This window comes from Prunus mume, linkage group LG6 (assembly GCF_029339155.1).
Source record: "Prunus mume cultivar Tortuosa linkage group LG6, ASM2933915v1, whole genome shotgun sequence".
Lineage (NCBI taxonomy): Eukaryota > Viridiplantae > Streptophyta > Magnoliopsida > Rosales > Rosaceae > Prunus > Prunus mume.
Window position 1 is genome coordinate 12,837,485 of NC_142703.1, and position 18,201 is coordinate 12,855,685.

Here is an 18,201-nt window from a genome sequence, read left to right on the forward strand (position 1 = left end):
TATATATATATATATTTATTTATTTTTTTTTTCCTCTCCATAAGCTACAGCTACTGCTACAGCATCATACTTAGTTCTTAGGACCAATGTCCTTGAGGGCACAGATCTGCTCCTCTCCCATTGCAGACATGACAATCACCACGAGATCCTTTCCATCAGCAAACCCATCTTTAATCTGGCTAAGCAGACTTTCATCGGTGGGAAGCCTCAGATCATCCTTGGTGTTTCCATTTTCAGTTAAAAGACTCACAAAACCATCTTCAGAGATATCAATCAGCTGGTAGTCGGTACGGTTGACATGAGGAACACCACAGTTGTGGGATGAAGGAACAATATCTTCAAGTTTCTTTCCATTAAAAATATCAATTGCAAAAAAGTGGCACTTTGCATGACCATGCTTGCCAGTTTTTGAAGTGGAGACTTCAACAACCTTGCAAGGCCTGGCCTTGATGACTATGTAACCATTCTTGCGAATGGTACCAGCCTGCTGAGGGTAGGTCTTGGAAGCCCCAGCATCGGCCTCAGACATCTGTCTCTCTCTGTCGAGCTTAGTAAGCTTCTCTGTTCCTCTTCTTTTTCTTTTCTACCAAAATAACGAAGAGGACTTCAATTTGATTGATGAATATTGTTTGTGTATGTGTTTGTTTTTCATCATTAGAGTGGGTGTGAAATTCACTGTTTATAGTGAGTTTCACATTTTTATGTGTGCAAGTTCGACACACTACATTGAACGCACATAAAATTTTAATGTAACTTTAGACCATGACTAAAATTGATGATTGGTATTATATCGAAAACTAAAGAATTTAATTCAATAGTCGCCACTTCTAACAATGGGCGGATAACATGTTTTTATAAGTCCTGTTTGCTGCTACAAGTACTTCTCAAAATCTTCGAACTGAATTTTAAGATATGTAGAATATGTCCTTTGAGATTGCGTCCGCAAGCTTCAACGAAAGTGAACAAATAAACAAATAAAATACTCAACTAGTGCTTTTTTCCATATAAAACACTGATGCTTCACGTTTCATTAGGAAGATGGCGCAAGTGGAAGGGATTAATATGGCGGTTGTGGAGGTGTAGGTGGTGGTGATGGTCATGGTCATGGTTGTCGAAGCTGACGCCATTCTCTGCGGCTTTAGCTATCTCACTACGCCATCTTGATGGGTTCCTTGTTAGCTCTAGCAAGGAGTCCCTCACATCATCAGCTTCAACCATCTCACTATCCTTTTCTGTTAACCAACAAATAAATAGGGATCATTTTATATAAGATTGCTTCCTTCTTTTTTTATATGGAAGATGTTACAAAGCCCACTTTTCTCTCAATGCTTTTTTCAACTCTCTCACAAGGTAGGTTGACCTACATGAGTCTCACAATATCACGAGTCTCATATTTTGTGAGGAAACTTTTTGTTTACAACGAGTGTATACAACATAGCGTTCATACGCTTACACGTTGATTATGTGACAAATGATTGTAAGAGGAGCAAATGATTGTGTGTAAGAGTTGGAAAAAAAAGAAAAAAAGTTAGGTTTTATAAGCCTTCCTTTTATGTACATGTTGAAATGTATTTTCTTAAGCCAGATTATGCTAGAAGAAACTAACCTCTACGACGAAAACATTGGACACGAGGCATCTGAAGCTAGTCACATTGGCATTAATAACTTCCAGGCTTAGAGAGCTCAAAGCCTCCATCAATCTCACAAATCCACCAGGCTTGTGCTCACAGAACACTTTAACAAAGAACTGATTTCCATCTAATTGAGCCACTTCCACTTGGGGCTACAGTATTTTCCCAATTTCTTTGATTATTAGCCAAGAAAGAAATGAAACCCAAAAGAAAACAAAAACAAAAAAGAAAGAAAAAAGATACTTAAAGAGAGAAGAACACAAGATATATCATATATACCTCCATCTGTTGTGTCTTGTGGTCATGGATAACATCTGAATCTTGGCTTTGTTTGGAGACGCTATCATGTTGATGATCAGTTTTAGGCCCCCCAGGGTCAAGTCCACTTTGAATCTCTGATTGTATATTGTTGTGGTGGCCAGTGATGCCAGAGTTCTTTGGACCTTCATCCTCTGCATGATCCATCAAGCTCATCTTGGAGTTGTTTAGCTTGCTTCTGCAACTCCTGCACATACTCGATTGCATCCCCAAGAATGGAAGCCCTGTCCAACTGTGAATCAAAATGAGTTGGCATTAGAAATAAGATGTCACTTTTCTAATAGTAATAACATCAAATGCCAGTTCACAAGAGTTGAGATTGCTAATTGGCTTTTTTCATCTTTTCTTGTATTGTTTATAAAGCTCAAATTGATCGAATACATAAGCGATGTGAGACATGTTTGCATAACATAAACACAAAACAATGAGGTATCAGAAGAAAAGGAGTAAGATGATATAATGGTTACCTTGGAAATATTGGGAACCAGAGCTCTAAGAGCAAAAAGTCTTTCATTAAGCTTCTTCCTTCTCTTTCTCTCAGCAACAAGGTTTTTGGCTTGAGGCACTTTCCCTGCCCTCCTTCTCTGGTATTTTGCATCATCCTCATCATCATCAATCTGATCACTGCAATCTGACAGTCCATCTGCAGCTGGTCCTTCATCATGTAAAATCGAGTCCTGCTTATCATTGCCGTCCTGCTGATCCATGTCTGGTGCTAATGCCTCCATGTATTGCATATGCATGTGTTGTTGTGTCTCATCAGCCATCATGGACCTCTGCATTGCCTCCATCTCTTGAAACCCGTTTTCTGCTGTGCAAATAAATGGGTCCATTTGTTTATCTGAAAGAAATGGTTCATGTGATGAATCTCCATAAGAAACATCAATACTACTCTTGGTTCTGTTTCCCAAGTTGTAATTAGTAAATTGCTGCAAGAATTTGATTGGAGAATTGCTTATTGTACCCATGGAGACATCATATGGTAGGTTCAGATTATCTAACTTCGAACAATTTCTAGAGGAAAGGGGTGGCTGGAAATGAACATTGTTGATATCCATTTGATCATTTCCATTATCTAAGAGGTTCTTTGATTCGATTTCACTCATTATACTCGTACCAGTTATGTTATCGAGGGTGTCCTGCTCCATTGAGATGCTGTATTGGGCTGTGATAAAATCAATAACATGCTGATCTTCAAATACCTGCTGTCACAGAAAACAGAACAATTAATACATTCTCAATGTGAGAGTTTTATTACCATGCAGTAGATCATTTCTTTCAGATAATGAAGGAAAAGGCTGTACTTTATTGCTCATACAAAATGTGCATGATTGTGGTAAAGATAGACAAATGAGAATTAAAGAGCAATGGAAACATTACTTGTTTGGTAACAAGCAGCTCAATTAATCCTCCTGGTATTGGAATCAAAACCTTGGTACCAACTGTTTCCTGCAATTGTAAATTGGAAAACTATGAGCTCAATACTAAAATTGCTTTCTCTTTCGGAAATAGGAGAAAGAAGCTGAGTGGTACTTGCCTCTAGAGTACTTAAACATGTGTTATTAGAGAAGTTTAACCAACTGGGTTGGTTTGATATCAAGGTCTCTGCATAAATCCTGTTCATAATCATGAGCTCTCATGGTTAACTAATTTAGATATATCAAAGAAAGTATCGCACCAGATTTTTCAACTGAGCTCGATATGAAAAGGGCATGTTATATTGCTAGATTGTTAATTCTGATCATACACATTTAAACAAGATTCTTTCTTATCGATAGTTCGGATTGACAGTTCCATAACATATATAACACGTCACAACGTCTAGCAACATAGTATGCCAGATCGTCTCGAAAGAGAAAATTTCTTATATATATATGAAAGAAATGAGGGATAAAGTAGAGAAAGGATAACCATGTAAATAGGTGCATACCCGGAGTCTAGGGGTAGAGAAGAAGGCATTTTGGCAAGAAGATCACAAGCTGTGGTTCTTGGATGCTGTAACATGGTATCCCTACAAGGAAGGACTGGAGGGAAAAGAAGATCTTGTCCAGCATCATATTGGGTGATTTCAGTCCCCGAACAGCAACAACCCATCCACTCAATGAACCTAAAAATTAAACAAATCCCAAAGTCACACACATATATATTTGTGACAGGAAGAAATTGACAGATTATAGTTTCTTATACCTTTGGTCTTCACTCAGTTTCCAGATAACACAGTAGTCCCAGCCTTTCAAACCCACAAGGGATCTAAGTCTCTGTATGAGGCTTGGCATTATCATCATGATGTTCATTCCACCTACAAGGATTGATTTTAAAACATTTATAAATAAAAATCAAGCCTAAACGAGGAACAAATTAATTAAAATTCCAACAGTTAGCTAGAGTACTAGTAGCTAAGAAGAAGAGAGAGAGAGAAAGAGACCTGAAAGATGATGGTTTGAGGAGTGCTTGGTCTTGCTTGGGAGATGAAGGTGGCTACTGCCTCTTTTGACTGAACAAATTAGCAAGAAAAACAAAACGAGGATGGAAGAAGAAACAAAGAGAGAGATCCATACAAACTTCAGTTGATAGCAATAGTTAACTGCTGCACCATCATCATATTCATATCCAAAAGCTAGACTAGATATAACACCCCATCTCAGCAAACTCACAACAAAACAAAAATTTCTATATCTGGTACATATATTTTTGGAGCTTGGAGTAAAATCAAGAAGAAAAACAATTGGGTCCTCGCTGCATTTCAGAAAATGTATCTTTTTATATGGAGAACTTGGTAGGTGAACTGCAGTCCATGCATGAGTGTGAGATAGAGCTTATTAATTAATCTTTTTTTTTTTTTTTTTTTGAAAAAGACTTACCTCCTTCTCTGTAAGTAAGAACTCCTAACATTCCTATCAAGGGCAGTTTGACATGTATGCAGAAGTTTTTCTTTATGGGTTTTTGATAAATTATTTTTGCATATGTGATATCAAATGTGATATGCAGGAATGAGGAGTTTTTTCTTTTCGGGAATGAGGCAAGCAGTATCTTTAATGAATTATTATTATTATTATTTTGGTATTTATGTTAATGATGGCAGGAGCATATTGCATGAGCTAATATAGCGTACAAAATGCTAACTAACTTTGCAAAAGTTTTTCATTCGTTTCGGTTTGGTATATGTATTTGCTCATGTTTCAACTACTCTAAGGCTTTAAACCAAAAATGGAAACCATGCATCAGCAATTCATCAAACAGGTGGTGAACAAAACGCGGGCTCTGCTGTCCCCCATTTACATGAAATGGCCAACAGTCCACAACAAAGCTAGCTACGTATGAAATTGAAGCTAAGGCTTCCACAGAGAAAAACTCTTTTGAGACGTCTTGACGTAGAACAAACATTTGGGCTTTGCCGTGACATATCAGCTTTTTAGGCTAAATAATTTTGTTCGCTAGGTCAAAAAATACCATTTTAAATGTTAAGGGTATTTTTGGAATTTTGTATTTCATCTTTTGCTTCCAATCCAATTAGGCTTCTTATTAGAGCATCTACCTTGGAGATGTCAAATGCAAAATGTTAAATTTTGAATTTGATGTCTTATGTGCAATTTGACATTTTGGAAAAAATTTAACTCTACCCGAAATGCCAAATATCATATTATTTTATTATATATTTTAAAGCAAATGGGGCCCATATGATACATAAAGTTTTAAAAGAAAGTAAATGATAATGCATGATTAAAATAATATTTGACATTAAGCTTTTTGATATGTTATTTTTGACATATCTCTTCTAGCCTTTAAATCCATGTAAGATTTGACTAATCGATTGGAACAACTTTAACCTTCAATTTTTGTCATTTTCATTGTCCATGTGACAATTTAATATATTAGCTAGAGATGCTCCAAGTGATGCTAGAGTTTGAGCTAGTATTAAAAACAATGGTAGCTTTCCGATTAGAGTTGTTATTCCCATTACTTTTCAATAAACTTTGAGATTTTTCTCCAAAAAAAAAAAATTTGGTGAACTTTAGACTATGTTTTAAAGCTATTGGTTCCAGCCCAACGGTAAATGATCTTTATTTATTAGTGGTCTCAAGTTCAAACTCTCATGGCACATTGGTAGTGAGTGAAAAAACCACCGCATCCTTCCTTCCTTTGGCCCCAAAAAAAGCTACTGTTTAATTGTTTAATTGCTTTTGCTTATTATGTCGTGTCACATTAACTAACAATTAATCAAACACCATTAACTAACAATGTCACTCATCGGTAAACTCAAACGTAGAGTAGCGTGTTTGTCCATCACTTTGCATTTGAGTTCGATCCTCCTTCCGCATATTATTGTAGTTTAGACAAAGTAGCAGTAACACCATGAAGCATGTTTAGTACTGAAAACGACCATTCTACCACTTAATTATAGGAAAAGTGAAAGAAACTGAATGTGCCTAATTAATTGATACATAACTAGTAGCTAGATTAAGCTCAATTAATAATTATAAAGATGTTGGAGGTATGAAGAAGCATGGTAGTTGTGGAGATGGTGTTGCTGGTAATGATGTTGATCATCATGATGAAAGTGATCCAATCCACTCCCATTTGCTGATGCTTTTGCTTTGGCCATCTCAGGCCACACTTTTGATGATGGGTTCCTTGTTATCTCCAGCAAAGAGTCCCTTACATCGTCAGCTTGAACTACTTCACTGTCTTTCTTCTGCATAACCAGACATAATATAAGCTAATATTAAGGGAAATTTATATAAATACCACCTAAATTTTAAGGCAAGTGCACGATTACCACCTACCTCTAACTCCGTTAAAGTTTCCGTTAAGTCAAGTCACAATCAAAATCAAAATCCTAATTAATCTTATTTGATAAAGTTAACTTATTATTACCTCAACTTTAAAGACATTGGAGACAAGGCTTCTGAAGCTGGTCACATTTGCATTGGTTACTTCCAAGCCTAAAGTATCCAATGCCTCCATCAATCTCACAAACCCTCCAGGCTTGTGCTCACAGAACACAGTCACAAAGAATTCATTGCCATCTAACTGAGTGACTCCCACTTGTGGCTGCAATTTTTTGTCCAAAAAATATATAATTTATTTTACATCCAAATATATAAGAATAAAATAAGATTTTATATTAAGTCTATATATGTACCTCCATCTGTTGTCCTCTGTCATTTGTACCCTCTGAGTCCTGTTGCTGCTTTGAGATGTTGCCAATATCACCTGCTGTGCCCACATAAAATCCATCTGGAGGCTTATCATCATTTTCTTGCTTGTTTGTAATGCTTGTTCCATTTTGATTTAGAATCTCTGGTTGGAAATTGTTGTGGTTTCCACAGATATTGGCACTAGTTTTCTTATTAGGTCCTTCATCATTTGAATGCTGTTCAAGCTCATCTTGGAGTTCCTTTACTTGCCTCAGCAAGTCCTTCACGTAATCAATCGCGTCCCCGAGGATGGCAGCCTTGTCCATCTGAGAATCAACATGAGTAAGCATTAGATGCTGCTGAAGGGGTCATGTTTTTCTAATCACATTAACTATGATCTCAACTATTAATCAACATATCAACTGCCACATGAGAAAATGTGGTTCATCTAGCATTACTTTTCTGTGTTACTTTCCTATTGAAAATGCTACTTTGAGAAAGAGCCAGGAAATTATACTAAGTTCTGAAGAGTTGGCAAAAATAAGGCCAATGATGATCATCACCTTAGAAATGTTGGGAACCAAAGACCGAAGGCGATACAGTCTTTCGTTGAGCTTCTTCCTTCTCTTCCTCTCTGCAAAAAGGTTTTTGGATTGAGGCCCTTTCCCTGTTCTCCGCCTATATTTTGTGTCATCTTCATCGTCAATTTGATCACTGCAATCTGAGCCTGAATTATCTGCAGTTCTTCCACCCTGGGCATCATGTTTAACTGAATCTTGATCCTCAACACCCTGCTGCTCCATATTTTCCATTGCCTCCATAACATGCATACTATTGTGCATGTTCGGTGCATCAGCATCAGCTTGAAGCCCCATCTCTCCTAAGGACTCATGTGAACGCTGCTCATAGTACAGATTACTATTACCATTCTTCATGCAGTTCTCTGAGTTGTAAGTGACATGTTGTAGGAAATTCATTGGAGAAGCGCTGCAGAGGCGGATTCGATCAACTGATATGTCGTATGGCACATTAGAATCATGATCCACTGAAGGGGAAACAACAGGTGGCTGCTGGAAATGATTACTGTTTAGATGATCATTTCCTTCATTCTCATTGCCTGGAAATGCATGTGGTTGTATTTCAGTGCTCATGTCATTTATATTGACAGGGAAGCTTGTATTGCAGCCAGCACCAAGCAGGGTGTCTTGCTCCTTTGAAATGTTGCATTGGGCTGTGATATAATCAATCACTTGTTGGTCTTCAGAGACCTGTGAAATTTGACAGTTACCAAAAACAAACTATTTGTGAGAGAGGTGACCAAATTATTTTTTTCAAATCTAACAAAAGAAATTAAGGAAGGTTTGAGAGAAGCATCATAAAATATCACACATCTTTGGAGACAAACAGCTCAATCAACCCTCCTGCACTTGGAACCAAAACTCTGGTCCCATCTCTTTCCTACAAAATGTAAGTAGAAGTATATAGTTACATTTCATTATATGTTCAGAAAAATGACTTTCTTTTGGAAATAGCTAGGAAAATGGGAAGTTGAGCTCACTGCCATGGCACTTGAATCTCTGTTAGAAGATGAGTTCAACCAAATGGGCTGGTTTGATATTAAGGGATGTGCATAAATCCTGCTCATGAGCAGCCATGGTTAATGATATAAAAACACTAAATAATTTCTTTTGTCGAGATATGTATGGTAATTAAAAGGATTTATAGGTACCCAGAGTCTAAGGACAGAGAAGAAGGAAGCTGGGCAAGAACATCACAGGAATTGGTTCTTGAGTGCTGCATTGTATCTCTGCATGGAAGGACTGGATAAACTGGAAAAAGAAGTTCTTGTCCCCCATTAGTCTGAGTGTTCTCATCAGCCCCAGAACAACAACAATCCATCAACTCAATAAACCTAAAAAAAATTAACCAATCTAAAAATTAGTCACAAAAAGAAAACATGAATTAGTAACAGTTAGTTAAAAATTTCCTCCTTAACCTTTGGTTTTCACTCAATTTCCAAATAACACAATAATCCCAGCCCTTCAAGCCCACAAGGGGTCTAAGCCTCTCAGTCAAATTTTGCATAATGATGATCATGCCTCCTGCAATAATTAACTGCAAAAGACCAGTGGAAACATGGAATTAATTGCATATTCTTGTTGTGATAGATCAGCTAGAATTTGTCAGAAAACCAAGTTAAGATGACTATCAATAATACAACAAATTGGGAATTCTTCACAATGCTCCAAGTTTTTTTGTTTATTTCTATTGGACAGTTGTGTTATGTTGGTTCGAGGAGGTCTCAAGTTAAACTCATATGGAAGCGATGACGATATATGTATATATTTGTGGTGAGTTCGATGCCTAGTTGTAGCTCTCATTTTAGTACACTAACAAGCACTCAAAGAGAACCAGACCTGTCAGGTGAGAACAATGCTTCTTGCTTCCAAGATTAATGTGGCTGTCTCCTTTTACTGAACAAAGTAAGAAACTTTTTTGGTGAAAGAACAAAAATTAAAAATTAAAAAATTACCAAAAGAAGAATGGAACCAGAAAGGAGTAAGCAATAGTTACCTACTGCTTACACCATCAGTCAAAATAAAAGCTCACAGAAATCTCCACCCACCTCATCCCTGAAAACCCATCTCAGCAAACTGAGAAGAAACAAAGCTCAATATTCTGTTTTGAATTTTCCAGTGAGATGTCAAGAATGCAAAAAACAGTTTAACCCTGCGTCTCACAAATGTTCCTTTGTTTATATATATGTGTTTTAAGGCTCTGGCTACCTTAAACCTTTGGTTGGTGAACTGCAGCCCATGCATGAAGGAGAGAAATTTGTTTTTATTAAAATGATGTATACATTTCAATAAAACAATGCCGAAGGGACCACATTTCTTAACCGTAAAAGTTAAACCATATTACGTGACATACGGAGTTCACCGTATATCAATTATTATGAACGATTGTACATAATACAAATACTTCATGTGATTAAATTAATGTAATCTTGCTAAAATTACTCCTTTTTTTATGTGTTTTTAGATAGTTAAAGAAGAAGAGATTAAAAAAGATTGTATGTGAGTTGGAAATGATGGGTAAACGCAAATCGCATGACCTTAGAACCCTAACTACCTTACCTAGTTTTTTATTCGTTTTGGTTTCAGTTTCTTTCATGCTTCAACTACTCTACAACTTGGAAGTTGGAGCTGAAAACAAAAACAATTAACACACCAGCAATAATATTATCATGCTATCATATAGGGCAGTGCCACTGCCATGTGGTGCAAGACTTGTCCACCCATTTTGATTAAAGGGCCGGCTAACAGCCCCAGCTATATATAATATATGGATACACATATCCATATGCACGTACGCGTGTTCCATTATTACACTTTAATTTTTACAAATTAGCACACAAACTTTCGGAAGAAGAAGAAAAATCAAATTCGAAGCCAAGAATTTAACTCAAAATGTAATGTTTTTGGAGAATATTTTTTGAGAATAAAAACAAGAAAACAAATTTGCATTTTCAGGATTCGAAAATGCATCTAGTAGATTAATTGAAAAATAGATTTAGAAAATAAAAATAGTGAAAACGTGTATGGTAGGATAATTTGATAATAATAATATGTGAGTTATTTTTCAAGTATTTTTTTGCTAATTTATGTCCTACAATTTTTTTAATTGTGATATTATAATAATGTATAATAAAATAATAATAATAATAATCTAACTTTAGAAAACACTAGATAATAAAAATCTTAGTACCTTTAGTTTAAAATAAATATGAAATGAATAATATATGATGGTTTTATCATAAAATTAATCTACACTAGTATAGCAAAATAAAATAATGAAGTGGAACGAAAAAACTAAAAATTTGAAGGCAAAAAAAGGGACAAATGAAAAAAAAAATTAAAAATTAAAAACCAAACCAATAAAAAAAAAAAAAAAGCAATCAGACCAATACACTGGGTAGAAAATGAAAACGATAATTTGGTGTTTTTAGTTTTGGTACATGAATTTGAATTTGTTTTCAGAAAATGAATTCCAGCGAAAATATTAAAAAAAAAAATACCAAACGGGTTTTTAGTAGAAAATAAAAATAGGACTTTAAAAACTTTACCCAACGGCCCTAAGTTATAGTTGGAGAGAGAACTTTTAACAAACACTAGGTACCCACTTGCACCTTTCCTCTAACAAAATAGATGCAATAGCTTAGGTAAAACTCCAACTCTCTTGAAAGCTAATGAGAGAATGGTAGCCCGTAAAGGGATCTACCGACCTCGATTATTGATTACGATGCATCTCTAAGTTATATATTTAAATACTCCTGCAGGTCGGGGAATTCAATCTCTCAGCTGGCATGTTCAAGTTCCTCCACCTGTGCGTGCGGCTCATAGAATTTTGTTAGAAGCTTTACAATGTGGACTTCGTGCGGTTTTTGACTTTTTATTTTATTTTATAGAGAGGAGAAGATCGAAAAGGGTTTACATATCCGTGACAGAAAATGACCTATATCACGATCTGACTAGGGCCGGCATGTGAGAACTCAAATTTTCATATTGATGAAATCTAATTTCCTCTCACGAGACCATCAAAATATTACACTAAACAAAGAAACCAACGGAAGTATCCATGAAGTCATTTGGGACCTTAATAGTTATTTCCCAACTAATTTATAGGCGGTCCATGTTCTACTTATTCTTCGTAGGGGGCTCCCTTATTCACACCTTTAAATGCAAGAGAAAAAGTACACTTTTTTTTATATCCACATGAGCCTGCCATTTTCTTGGGAACAAACAAGGGTGGCAAAATGATGAAGGTGCATGATGTAGAAAGCAATGAGCTTCTAGAGAGGAGATGCAGATGATGTATAAAAAAATTCACTTCTAGAATCGTGTGATTTATTGCATTTAAACTAAAATTCACTAAATTGAATTCTGATTATTCAAATTTAATTTAATAGGAGTGCTGCTATTTTCATACTCTGTTCTGTTTTCCTACTTATTTTATCTTAAAAATTTTAAAGATAAATGTATCCTTTTGTAAAATGACTTCTAAGGACTTGGGGAAAAAGTATCAACTCACGTAACCCACTTGTTCTATCGTTTGACATAAAAAAGCGTACAATTTCTCAGTTACTAAAACATTTATCCAGTCCGTCAAACACAACTTGATCTTCTCCATTATCTCAACTACTCATGATTCGCAAAGAGAATTTGCTTGAATTAATAATTAAACGGTATTTTAGGAATAATGGTGGGTGGAAAGATATAATTTGTTTTTTCAAATTTATATGGTAGGTGGGAAGATAAGGTAAGTAGGAAAATAGAACACAAGTGAAAATATCAGCGCTCATTTAATGATTAATGTCAATCTATTGAATTGGGGATTCCTTACTTTAATAATAGAGATCTTATCCTTTTATATTCACACAGTCAATTCTTCCCAACCCAAGCGATCACGTAAAGTAGCTCATATCTAATGGCTTATGACTAACTTTCTAGAAGTATTTTACACCTATGCTAATGTCAATTGATCCCATTATCAAATCAAATCAAATCAAATCAAATTGTTAGGATATGCAATAGAATCTACACATCAAAATGTGCCTCTCGATGAATTTGAACTTAACATATTTTGTTAACAATAAAAAAAGGAAAATTACTAAACTAATAGCAAGTAAGTTCTTTTAAACGCTCATTAGCACTAACAAGGCTATAGTTCAATAGTAAGAACATTACTTACATTGCATATCAATAATTTCATATTCGAACTCCAATAACACCTCCTTCTTCCCTTTCCTAACTTAGACAACGAACTAAAGTGCGCAAAATTATTTACAATTGATTACATGCATGATGTGGATGTATAATGTGCAAAATTATTGGTACATGACAGGTATTTTCAAAAGAGAATACATACAAGAAAACGTACCTACCACTACTTTAAAAACATAATATTGTCTTCGATTTTTCCCTTTTGGGGCTGTCTTTTGTCTTTAACTATTTACTTTCCATCACCTAAATCTTTGTTCTAAACTCTCATTTCCTCCACAAAAATTGTAGCCAATTGTTAGTAGGAGCCACAACATCATCAGCCAGAACGTCAGCGAAGGGGGGCCATGGAGAAAAGTGGGCAGTGGCTGGCTCACCCCACCACCTATGCCGTCTGTTTACCGTGCAGGAGTACATAATAATCAACTTGGAAAAATATTAAACACTTTCACATTGGAAAACCTGTGAACTTTTCGGGGTTTTTTAATTTATTAGTTGCTTTCTTGAGAGAACTGATTAGTCATCCCCATGGTCAAAACAAGAGTGCTCCACCAACTTTTAGTCATCTGCTCTTCGTCACACAAAAACCGTTTCCTATAGAATCGCTGGGAGAGCAGAACAGAAGTCCCCACAAAACCCATTTCATTTCAAGGTCTTTTCTCTCACTCTGGCCCTTATATTTTTTTTCTGTTGGTTGTTATTTTTGGTGGAATTCTGATGTTGGTTTTCATTGGAATCTGTTAAAGATGCTAAATTCTTTAAGCCCATGAATGATCTTGTGGTAGTTGATGAGAAAGTTTAGGAAATTATATGTGCATGTTTTTATGTTTTTGAAGATTGCTCTTCATACTCTGTTTGGTTGCTGAGCAAAAAGTGAGAATACCAAGGGACTTGAGCTTCTGTTATGATTTAAGTTCTATGGGTTCTTTTTTCATATGAAAAATCTTATCTTGTCAGCTTAGCTGACTTGTTAAATTGACCTGAATTGAGTGGTGAATGTTAATTCTTGTTTGCTTGGTTGCCTGATGGTAAAAGGTTCAATTTTAACTTTTCTTATCTGTTTTTTTTTTCTTTTCCCTTTTCTTACTATACTTTATCAGCAACCAAACGAACCTTTATGGAAGTTGTCGGTATTTCTGAGTGTTAATTTTCATGATTTTATTAGAAGACATGTTGCTTTTTTTGTTTCGGTTGAATGATTGATTATCAATTGTATGCCTGCCTGATTATTCCTGAACTTCTGTACAAAATATTAGAGAGAACCTAAAGGTTTTGGAATTTGAAGAAAATTATAGGAAAATTTGTTAGATTTGAAAAGAAAATTTCAGAAGCTTCCAATTGTCTGGATTAATAAAAATTCAAAATTGTTTAATGGAATTATAATTTGCAGCCTTGTAGGTGAGCTCAATAGAGAGATGTCTTTGATAGGAAGAGTACACCCTGACTGCGTAAATGTATCCAATCCATACCATGAATGCACTGAAAATTGCTTGAGAAAGATTCAGGAAGGGAAAGGCCGGAAGACTAAAAAGAAATCAGGTTAGTATTCTTGGATCAATTTTTTTTATTTTTAGATAAATGTAATTAAATATGCTTGAACACTGAAGATTGGCAAATTCATTTTCACTATAAATTCTGACTAGTTTTTCTTAAAATGTGAGTACCCGTGTTTTCCCCTGTTGGCACACATTTCATGTCATTGGTTGTTGCTCACATAATTTCTTATTGGATAATCCGTTCTGTGTTTTGCGTAAATGATTGGCATGTTGTTTAGTCTCATAACTCTTTAAATTTTGTATACCTTGCGGCTTTCATTCAAATTTTATCTGGGCAGCAGATATGTTTTACTGTCTTGATTGATTAGGAAGTAGTAGGGTCTTACGAGGTGCAGTGAATTATTCGTTTAGAGATTGTTTCTTGTAGTGAATTAGTGGCTCATAGAGTGTTTCTTCTTCTTTGAGGGGTCTTTTCTTTTAATCATTTTCTGAATGTAGGTTGGAAATTTTAGAATTTTTTTCTTTTCTTTTCTTTTCAAAGATAATGGAAGCACTTTTAAAGGTGGTGAGTTCAAAAAAAAGGCAGCGGACGATAGAAGAGCATCTAATCCTTACCATGACCCTGAATATTACCTGCAACAAACCGGTGGTGCCAAACCTCGTGGGGATATAAAAGAACCAGGTTTTCCCCCACTTTCGTGTGATAACTCTCAATACACTGTGTTAAGTAATTTTGTACATTTTTCCTTTCCATATCTGCAATAATTGAAAAACCACATAGGAGAGCAAGCTGTTCATACAGAGCTGAAAATCATTCCAATTGTCAAACCTATGTTTTCTGTTTGACAACAATTAGATGCTCTTCCCATGCAAGATATTTATTTCACCATCACTTTATATTACCTTTCATGACATTCCCTTCTTACATACGAAAAACCTACAAAACTTTAACCCCCCAGTCCTGGGAAATGGAAATGCCATCAATTCATAGCCAGTGTGTAATTCTAAAAACAGAATCTAGTCTCATGTTTGCCTTAGGAATGCCTGAGGTTCTGCAAGGAAATCTTCTTCTTCCAAATGATGAACTGGAGTTTCTATGAGCTCCTGGGCAAGAGAAGCCCTCTTCTCGTTGTGCAGGGAATAAACAGATTGTGAATTATTCATTCCTCTTCCACCGGCAATGCAAATAATGCTCATGGACTGTAATCCTGATTGTTAGCTAATCCTGGTTGTTCCCTTTTCTAATGGGCTATTTTAATTGCAGGTTCCATACTCGATGTTCCTATATTGGGCAGAAAAAAGGAGAGATCCCGACCAAAGCCCCCTCAAGAGCTTGACAATGTCCCTGGGCAAGGAGCAGTTTATCATTCAGATGCTCCATCATATAAGGAAAAGGTGAATTTAGAGAATGGTAAGCGTAAATCTTCTTTCACCTGACATGTTGTGGATTTATTTATGCATTTCCTCTTTCCCCTCCCATGCACATATACTATAGGTGCACTGTGCAGATGTAATTATGCTTTTTTTTCGTAATTTAGGGTCAGTTTTGATTGCAGGCTCCATCCTTGATGATCCTATTTTCAGCAGAAGAAAGCAGGGATCCCAACCAAAGACTTCGGAAGAGCTTGAAGATGTCCCAGTTGAAGGTATAGCTTATCCTTCTGATTCTTCATCATCTTCATCTAAAGAAATAGTGAAACTAGGGAATGGTGGGCATGCATCTTCTTCCACTTGACAGATTGTGGATTTATTTATTCAGTTCTCTTCCCCATGCCATTCCCATATACACATGGATGCAGACGTATTCATGCTTCTTTTTCCTAATTTAAGGTCAGTTTTAATTGCAGACTCCGTGCTTGATGATCCTATATTCGGCAGACGAAAGCATGGATCCAAACCAAAGCACCCTGAAGAGATTGAAAATGTACCAGATGAAGGTGTACTTTATCCTTCTGATTTACCCTCGTCTCCATCTAAGGAAAAGGTGAAATTACAGAATGGTGACCATAAATCTTATTCTCCACCGATTTCTGAAGTAAAAGATCCTTCTTTCAACAAAGGACAAGTGCAGTCCTCTCTGTTAGTGCCTCCATCTGGAATTATCACCATGGTGCGCTCCCTCTCTTTCTCTTCTCCCCACACACCCCCCCAAAAAAAGGAGCTAACACACAAATTTGTTACAAGTTGTGTCTTTTTTTCCGTATCAATTTGACTCCCCTGTCATGTTATCTCTCTCTGACAGCCTGAATATCCCAAAGATCCTCCAGAGAATGGTGCTACTGATGTCACTAGTGAATTACCTGGTCATGGGGAAGACAATGAAAATCTTCATCATTCTGTTCCAAATCTTACTGTCAACAATGCTGGAGAGGGTGCTGCTGGTTCAGCTTCAGATTCTAGAAGCTTTAGTTTCTCAGGTACTCTCCAACCTTTTGAAGAGAGTGATGAAGAAGAGACACGATCTGTTAACTCTGATTCCAGTGTGTCTGTGGGAAAATACCGTGTGAAAGGAAGTTTCTCTTCAATTCTCCAGTCGATTGTTGACAAATACGGTGATATAGCAGCAAGCTGTCAATTGGAATCAATTGTCATCCGCTCTTACTATCTTGAGTGCGTATGTTATGTGGTTCAAGAGTTGAAGCGAACTTCAATCAAGCAGCTGACAAAGCCTAAAGTCAAAGAAATGTTATCCATGCTCAAGGATGTAGAATCCTCAGGAATGGATGTTGGTTGGCTTCGTCTTATCATCAACAAATGTGCAGAAGCCACCGAACTTGTCAGTCAGCATCGAGCATTCGAAGCAGCAAAGGCCAACTGTGATCGCGATATAGAATCAACAAAGAAAGAACTAGAATCACAAATGGAGGTTTTGGCTCAGAAAGAAAAGGAGGTTGCTGAAACCAGAGCCCACCTGAGGGAGCTTGAGCTTAAATCTTCTGCTCTGAGTGAGACTGTTAGTAACATGAAGTCCAAGGTTGATAATCTTCAAACCAAGCCATTGTTGGACAAAGTGTTGTGAGGCGACTTCAAAAGCTGTAAAGCCTGTAATCACTAGGTCACATATAAAATGTTCTGAAGGGTGAAACAAATTTAGTACATCCTTTTATACTTGTAGCTATATAGTAAACATAGGTTATCGTGTGGATTTCGGTGTGGTACTTGTACTACAAGTCATGTGAAGATTAGGGGATTGAAGACGCTACTGACTCAGTGACTTGATGAAATCATGTCACTTTTCTTTTGATTTTTTCTGTTTCTATTTATATGAACACGCTGGAGGTAGAAGAAAGTAATTGAAAAATAAATGCTTCTATATCCTTTTTTCTGAACAAGTGAGCTAAATTAGATCCGGCTCGTTTTCTATAAACTGCCAAGGTTCTTGTTTGTGCCATATTTCTCAGCTTCATAGCATACTTTTAGCATCTACATCATTTGTGATTGGATGGAGATTTGATTAAATTTTGGAAGGGAAATCTAACCTTGTAGCAATTTTTTCCCATGTGATTTTAGAGAAAAACATATATATCATGAGGATAGCACTATTTTACAATCCCCAACTAATTATGTTATGCCACACTTGATAGAAATTCCACATGGCAAAACATGATTGGTTGAGAATAATTACAATACTATCTCCATGACATGCAAATTCTTGTGATTTGAAGTTGTTGGATGGAGGTCTTGGATTTAGATTTATGAAATTTGTATGCGATAATTGGGCAAATTATCACAGTTTTGTTGGGCCAGCCATTTAAGTTGACCTTTGTTTTTTGGGTCGAATGCTTTGGGACAAACTTTTTCATTTCCATATCAATGAGGAGGCATATTAAAAATAAAA

General features: G+C 36.1%; 3 protein-coding genes and 1 pseudogene across 12 annotated transcripts; 1 reads left to right on the forward strand and 3 right to left on the reverse strand.

Annotated features, from left to right (window-relative positions):
* Nucleotides 1-28: 28 nt before the first annotated feature.
* Nucleotides 29-587, reverse strand: LOC103334842 (eukaryotic translation initiation factor 5A-2 pseudogene; annotated as a pseudogene).
* A 1,004-nt stretch (nucleotides 588-1,591) lies between these two features.
* On the reverse strand, nucleotides 1,592-4,945 carry LOC107881396 (transcription factor ABORTED MICROSPORES-like). The gene is given in 10 exon segments (XM_089055065.1): nucleotides 1,592-1,783; nucleotides 1,911-2,094; nucleotides 2,096-2,181; nucleotides 2,417-2,790; nucleotides 3,067-3,151; nucleotides 3,330-3,398; nucleotides 3,487-3,565; nucleotides 3,880-4,056; nucleotides 4,137-4,248; nucleotides 4,375-4,945. Coding segments are annotated over 9 exon segments (1,353 nt in total). The 5' UTR covers nucleotides 4,244-4,248; nucleotides 4,375-4,945.
* A 1,298-nt stretch (nucleotides 4,946-6,243) lies between these two features.
* LOC103334915 (transcription factor ABORTED MICROSPORES-like) lies at nucleotides 6,244-9,819 on the reverse strand. Of its 3 annotated transcripts, none has more exons than XM_089055268.1 (10): nucleotides 9,714-9,819; nucleotides 9,505-9,561; nucleotides 9,084-9,202; nucleotides 8,817-8,999; nucleotides 8,646-8,724; nucleotides 8,477-8,545; nucleotides 7,651-8,355; nucleotides 7,093-7,413; nucleotides 6,825-7,001; nucleotides 6,244-6,642 (listed from the first exon to the last, which is right to left on the reverse strand). In XM_089055268.1, the coding sequence occupies exons 3-10, from the start codon at nucleotides 9,182-9,184 to the stop codon at nucleotides 6,418-6,420; spliced, it is 1,860 nt and encodes a 619-aa protein (XP_088911394.1). In that variant the 5' UTR covers nucleotides 9,185-9,202; nucleotides 9,505-9,561; nucleotides 9,714-9,819; the 3' UTR covers nucleotides 6,244-6,417. The 3 variants fall into 3 exon arrangements, with proteins under 3 accessions (XP_088911394.1, XP_008236124.2, XP_088911396.1); XM_008237902.2 differs by having other exon boundaries at nucleotides 9,662-9,811; XM_089055270.1 differs by having other exon boundaries at nucleotides 9,666-9,809.
* A 3,431-nt stretch (nucleotides 9,820-13,250) lies between these two features.
* LOC103334914 (uncharacterized) lies at nucleotides 13,251-17,730 on the forward strand. Of its 8 annotated transcripts, none has more exons than XM_089054655.1 (7): nucleotides 13,254-13,519; nucleotides 14,258-14,406; nucleotides 14,905-15,045; nucleotides 15,628-15,774; nucleotides 15,902-16,009; nucleotides 16,199-16,473; nucleotides 16,606-17,730. In XM_089054655.1, the coding sequence occupies exons 2-7, from the start codon at nucleotides 14,283-14,285 to the stop codon at nucleotides 17,380-17,382; spliced, it is 1,572 nt and encodes a 523-aa protein (XP_088910781.1). In that variant the 5' UTR covers nucleotides 13,254-13,519; nucleotides 14,258-14,282; the 3' UTR covers nucleotides 17,383-17,730. The 8 variants fall into 8 exon arrangements, with proteins under 8 accessions (XP_088910787.1, XP_088910781.1, XP_088910788.1 ...); XM_089054658.1 differs by having other exon boundaries at nucleotides 13,266-13,519; nucleotides 16,211-16,473; XM_089054659.1 differs by having other exon boundaries at nucleotides 13,267-13,519; nucleotides 15,920-16,009.
* The last annotated feature ends 471 nt before the right edge of the window (nucleotides 17,731-18,201 follow it).

Coding starts and splice junctions, on each gene's coding strand:
- LOC103334915 (XM_089055268.1), bottom strand. CDS start 9,184: ATGATCATCATTATGCAAAATTTGACTGAGAGGCTTAGACCCCTTGTG. Junction 9,000..9,083: donor AAATTGAGTGAAAACCAAAG/GTTAAGGAGGAA, acceptor AATTTTTTTTAG/GTTTATTGAGTTGATGGATT. Junction 7,414..7,650: donor TGGTTCCCAACATTTCTAAG/GTGATGATCATC, acceptor GTTGATTCTCAG/ATGGACAAGGCTGCCATCCT.
- LOC103334914 (XM_089054655.1), top strand. CDS start 14,283: ATGTCTTTGATAGGAAGAGTACACCCTGACTGCGTAAATGTATCCAAT. Junction 14,407..14,904: donor GAAGACTAAAAAGAAATCAG/GTTAGTATTCTT, acceptor TTCTTTTCAAAG/ATAATGGAAGCACTTTTAAA. Junction 16,010..16,198: donor TGAAGATGTCCCAGTTGAAG/GTATAGCTTATC, acceptor ATTTAAGGTCAG/TTTTAATTGCAGACTCCGTG.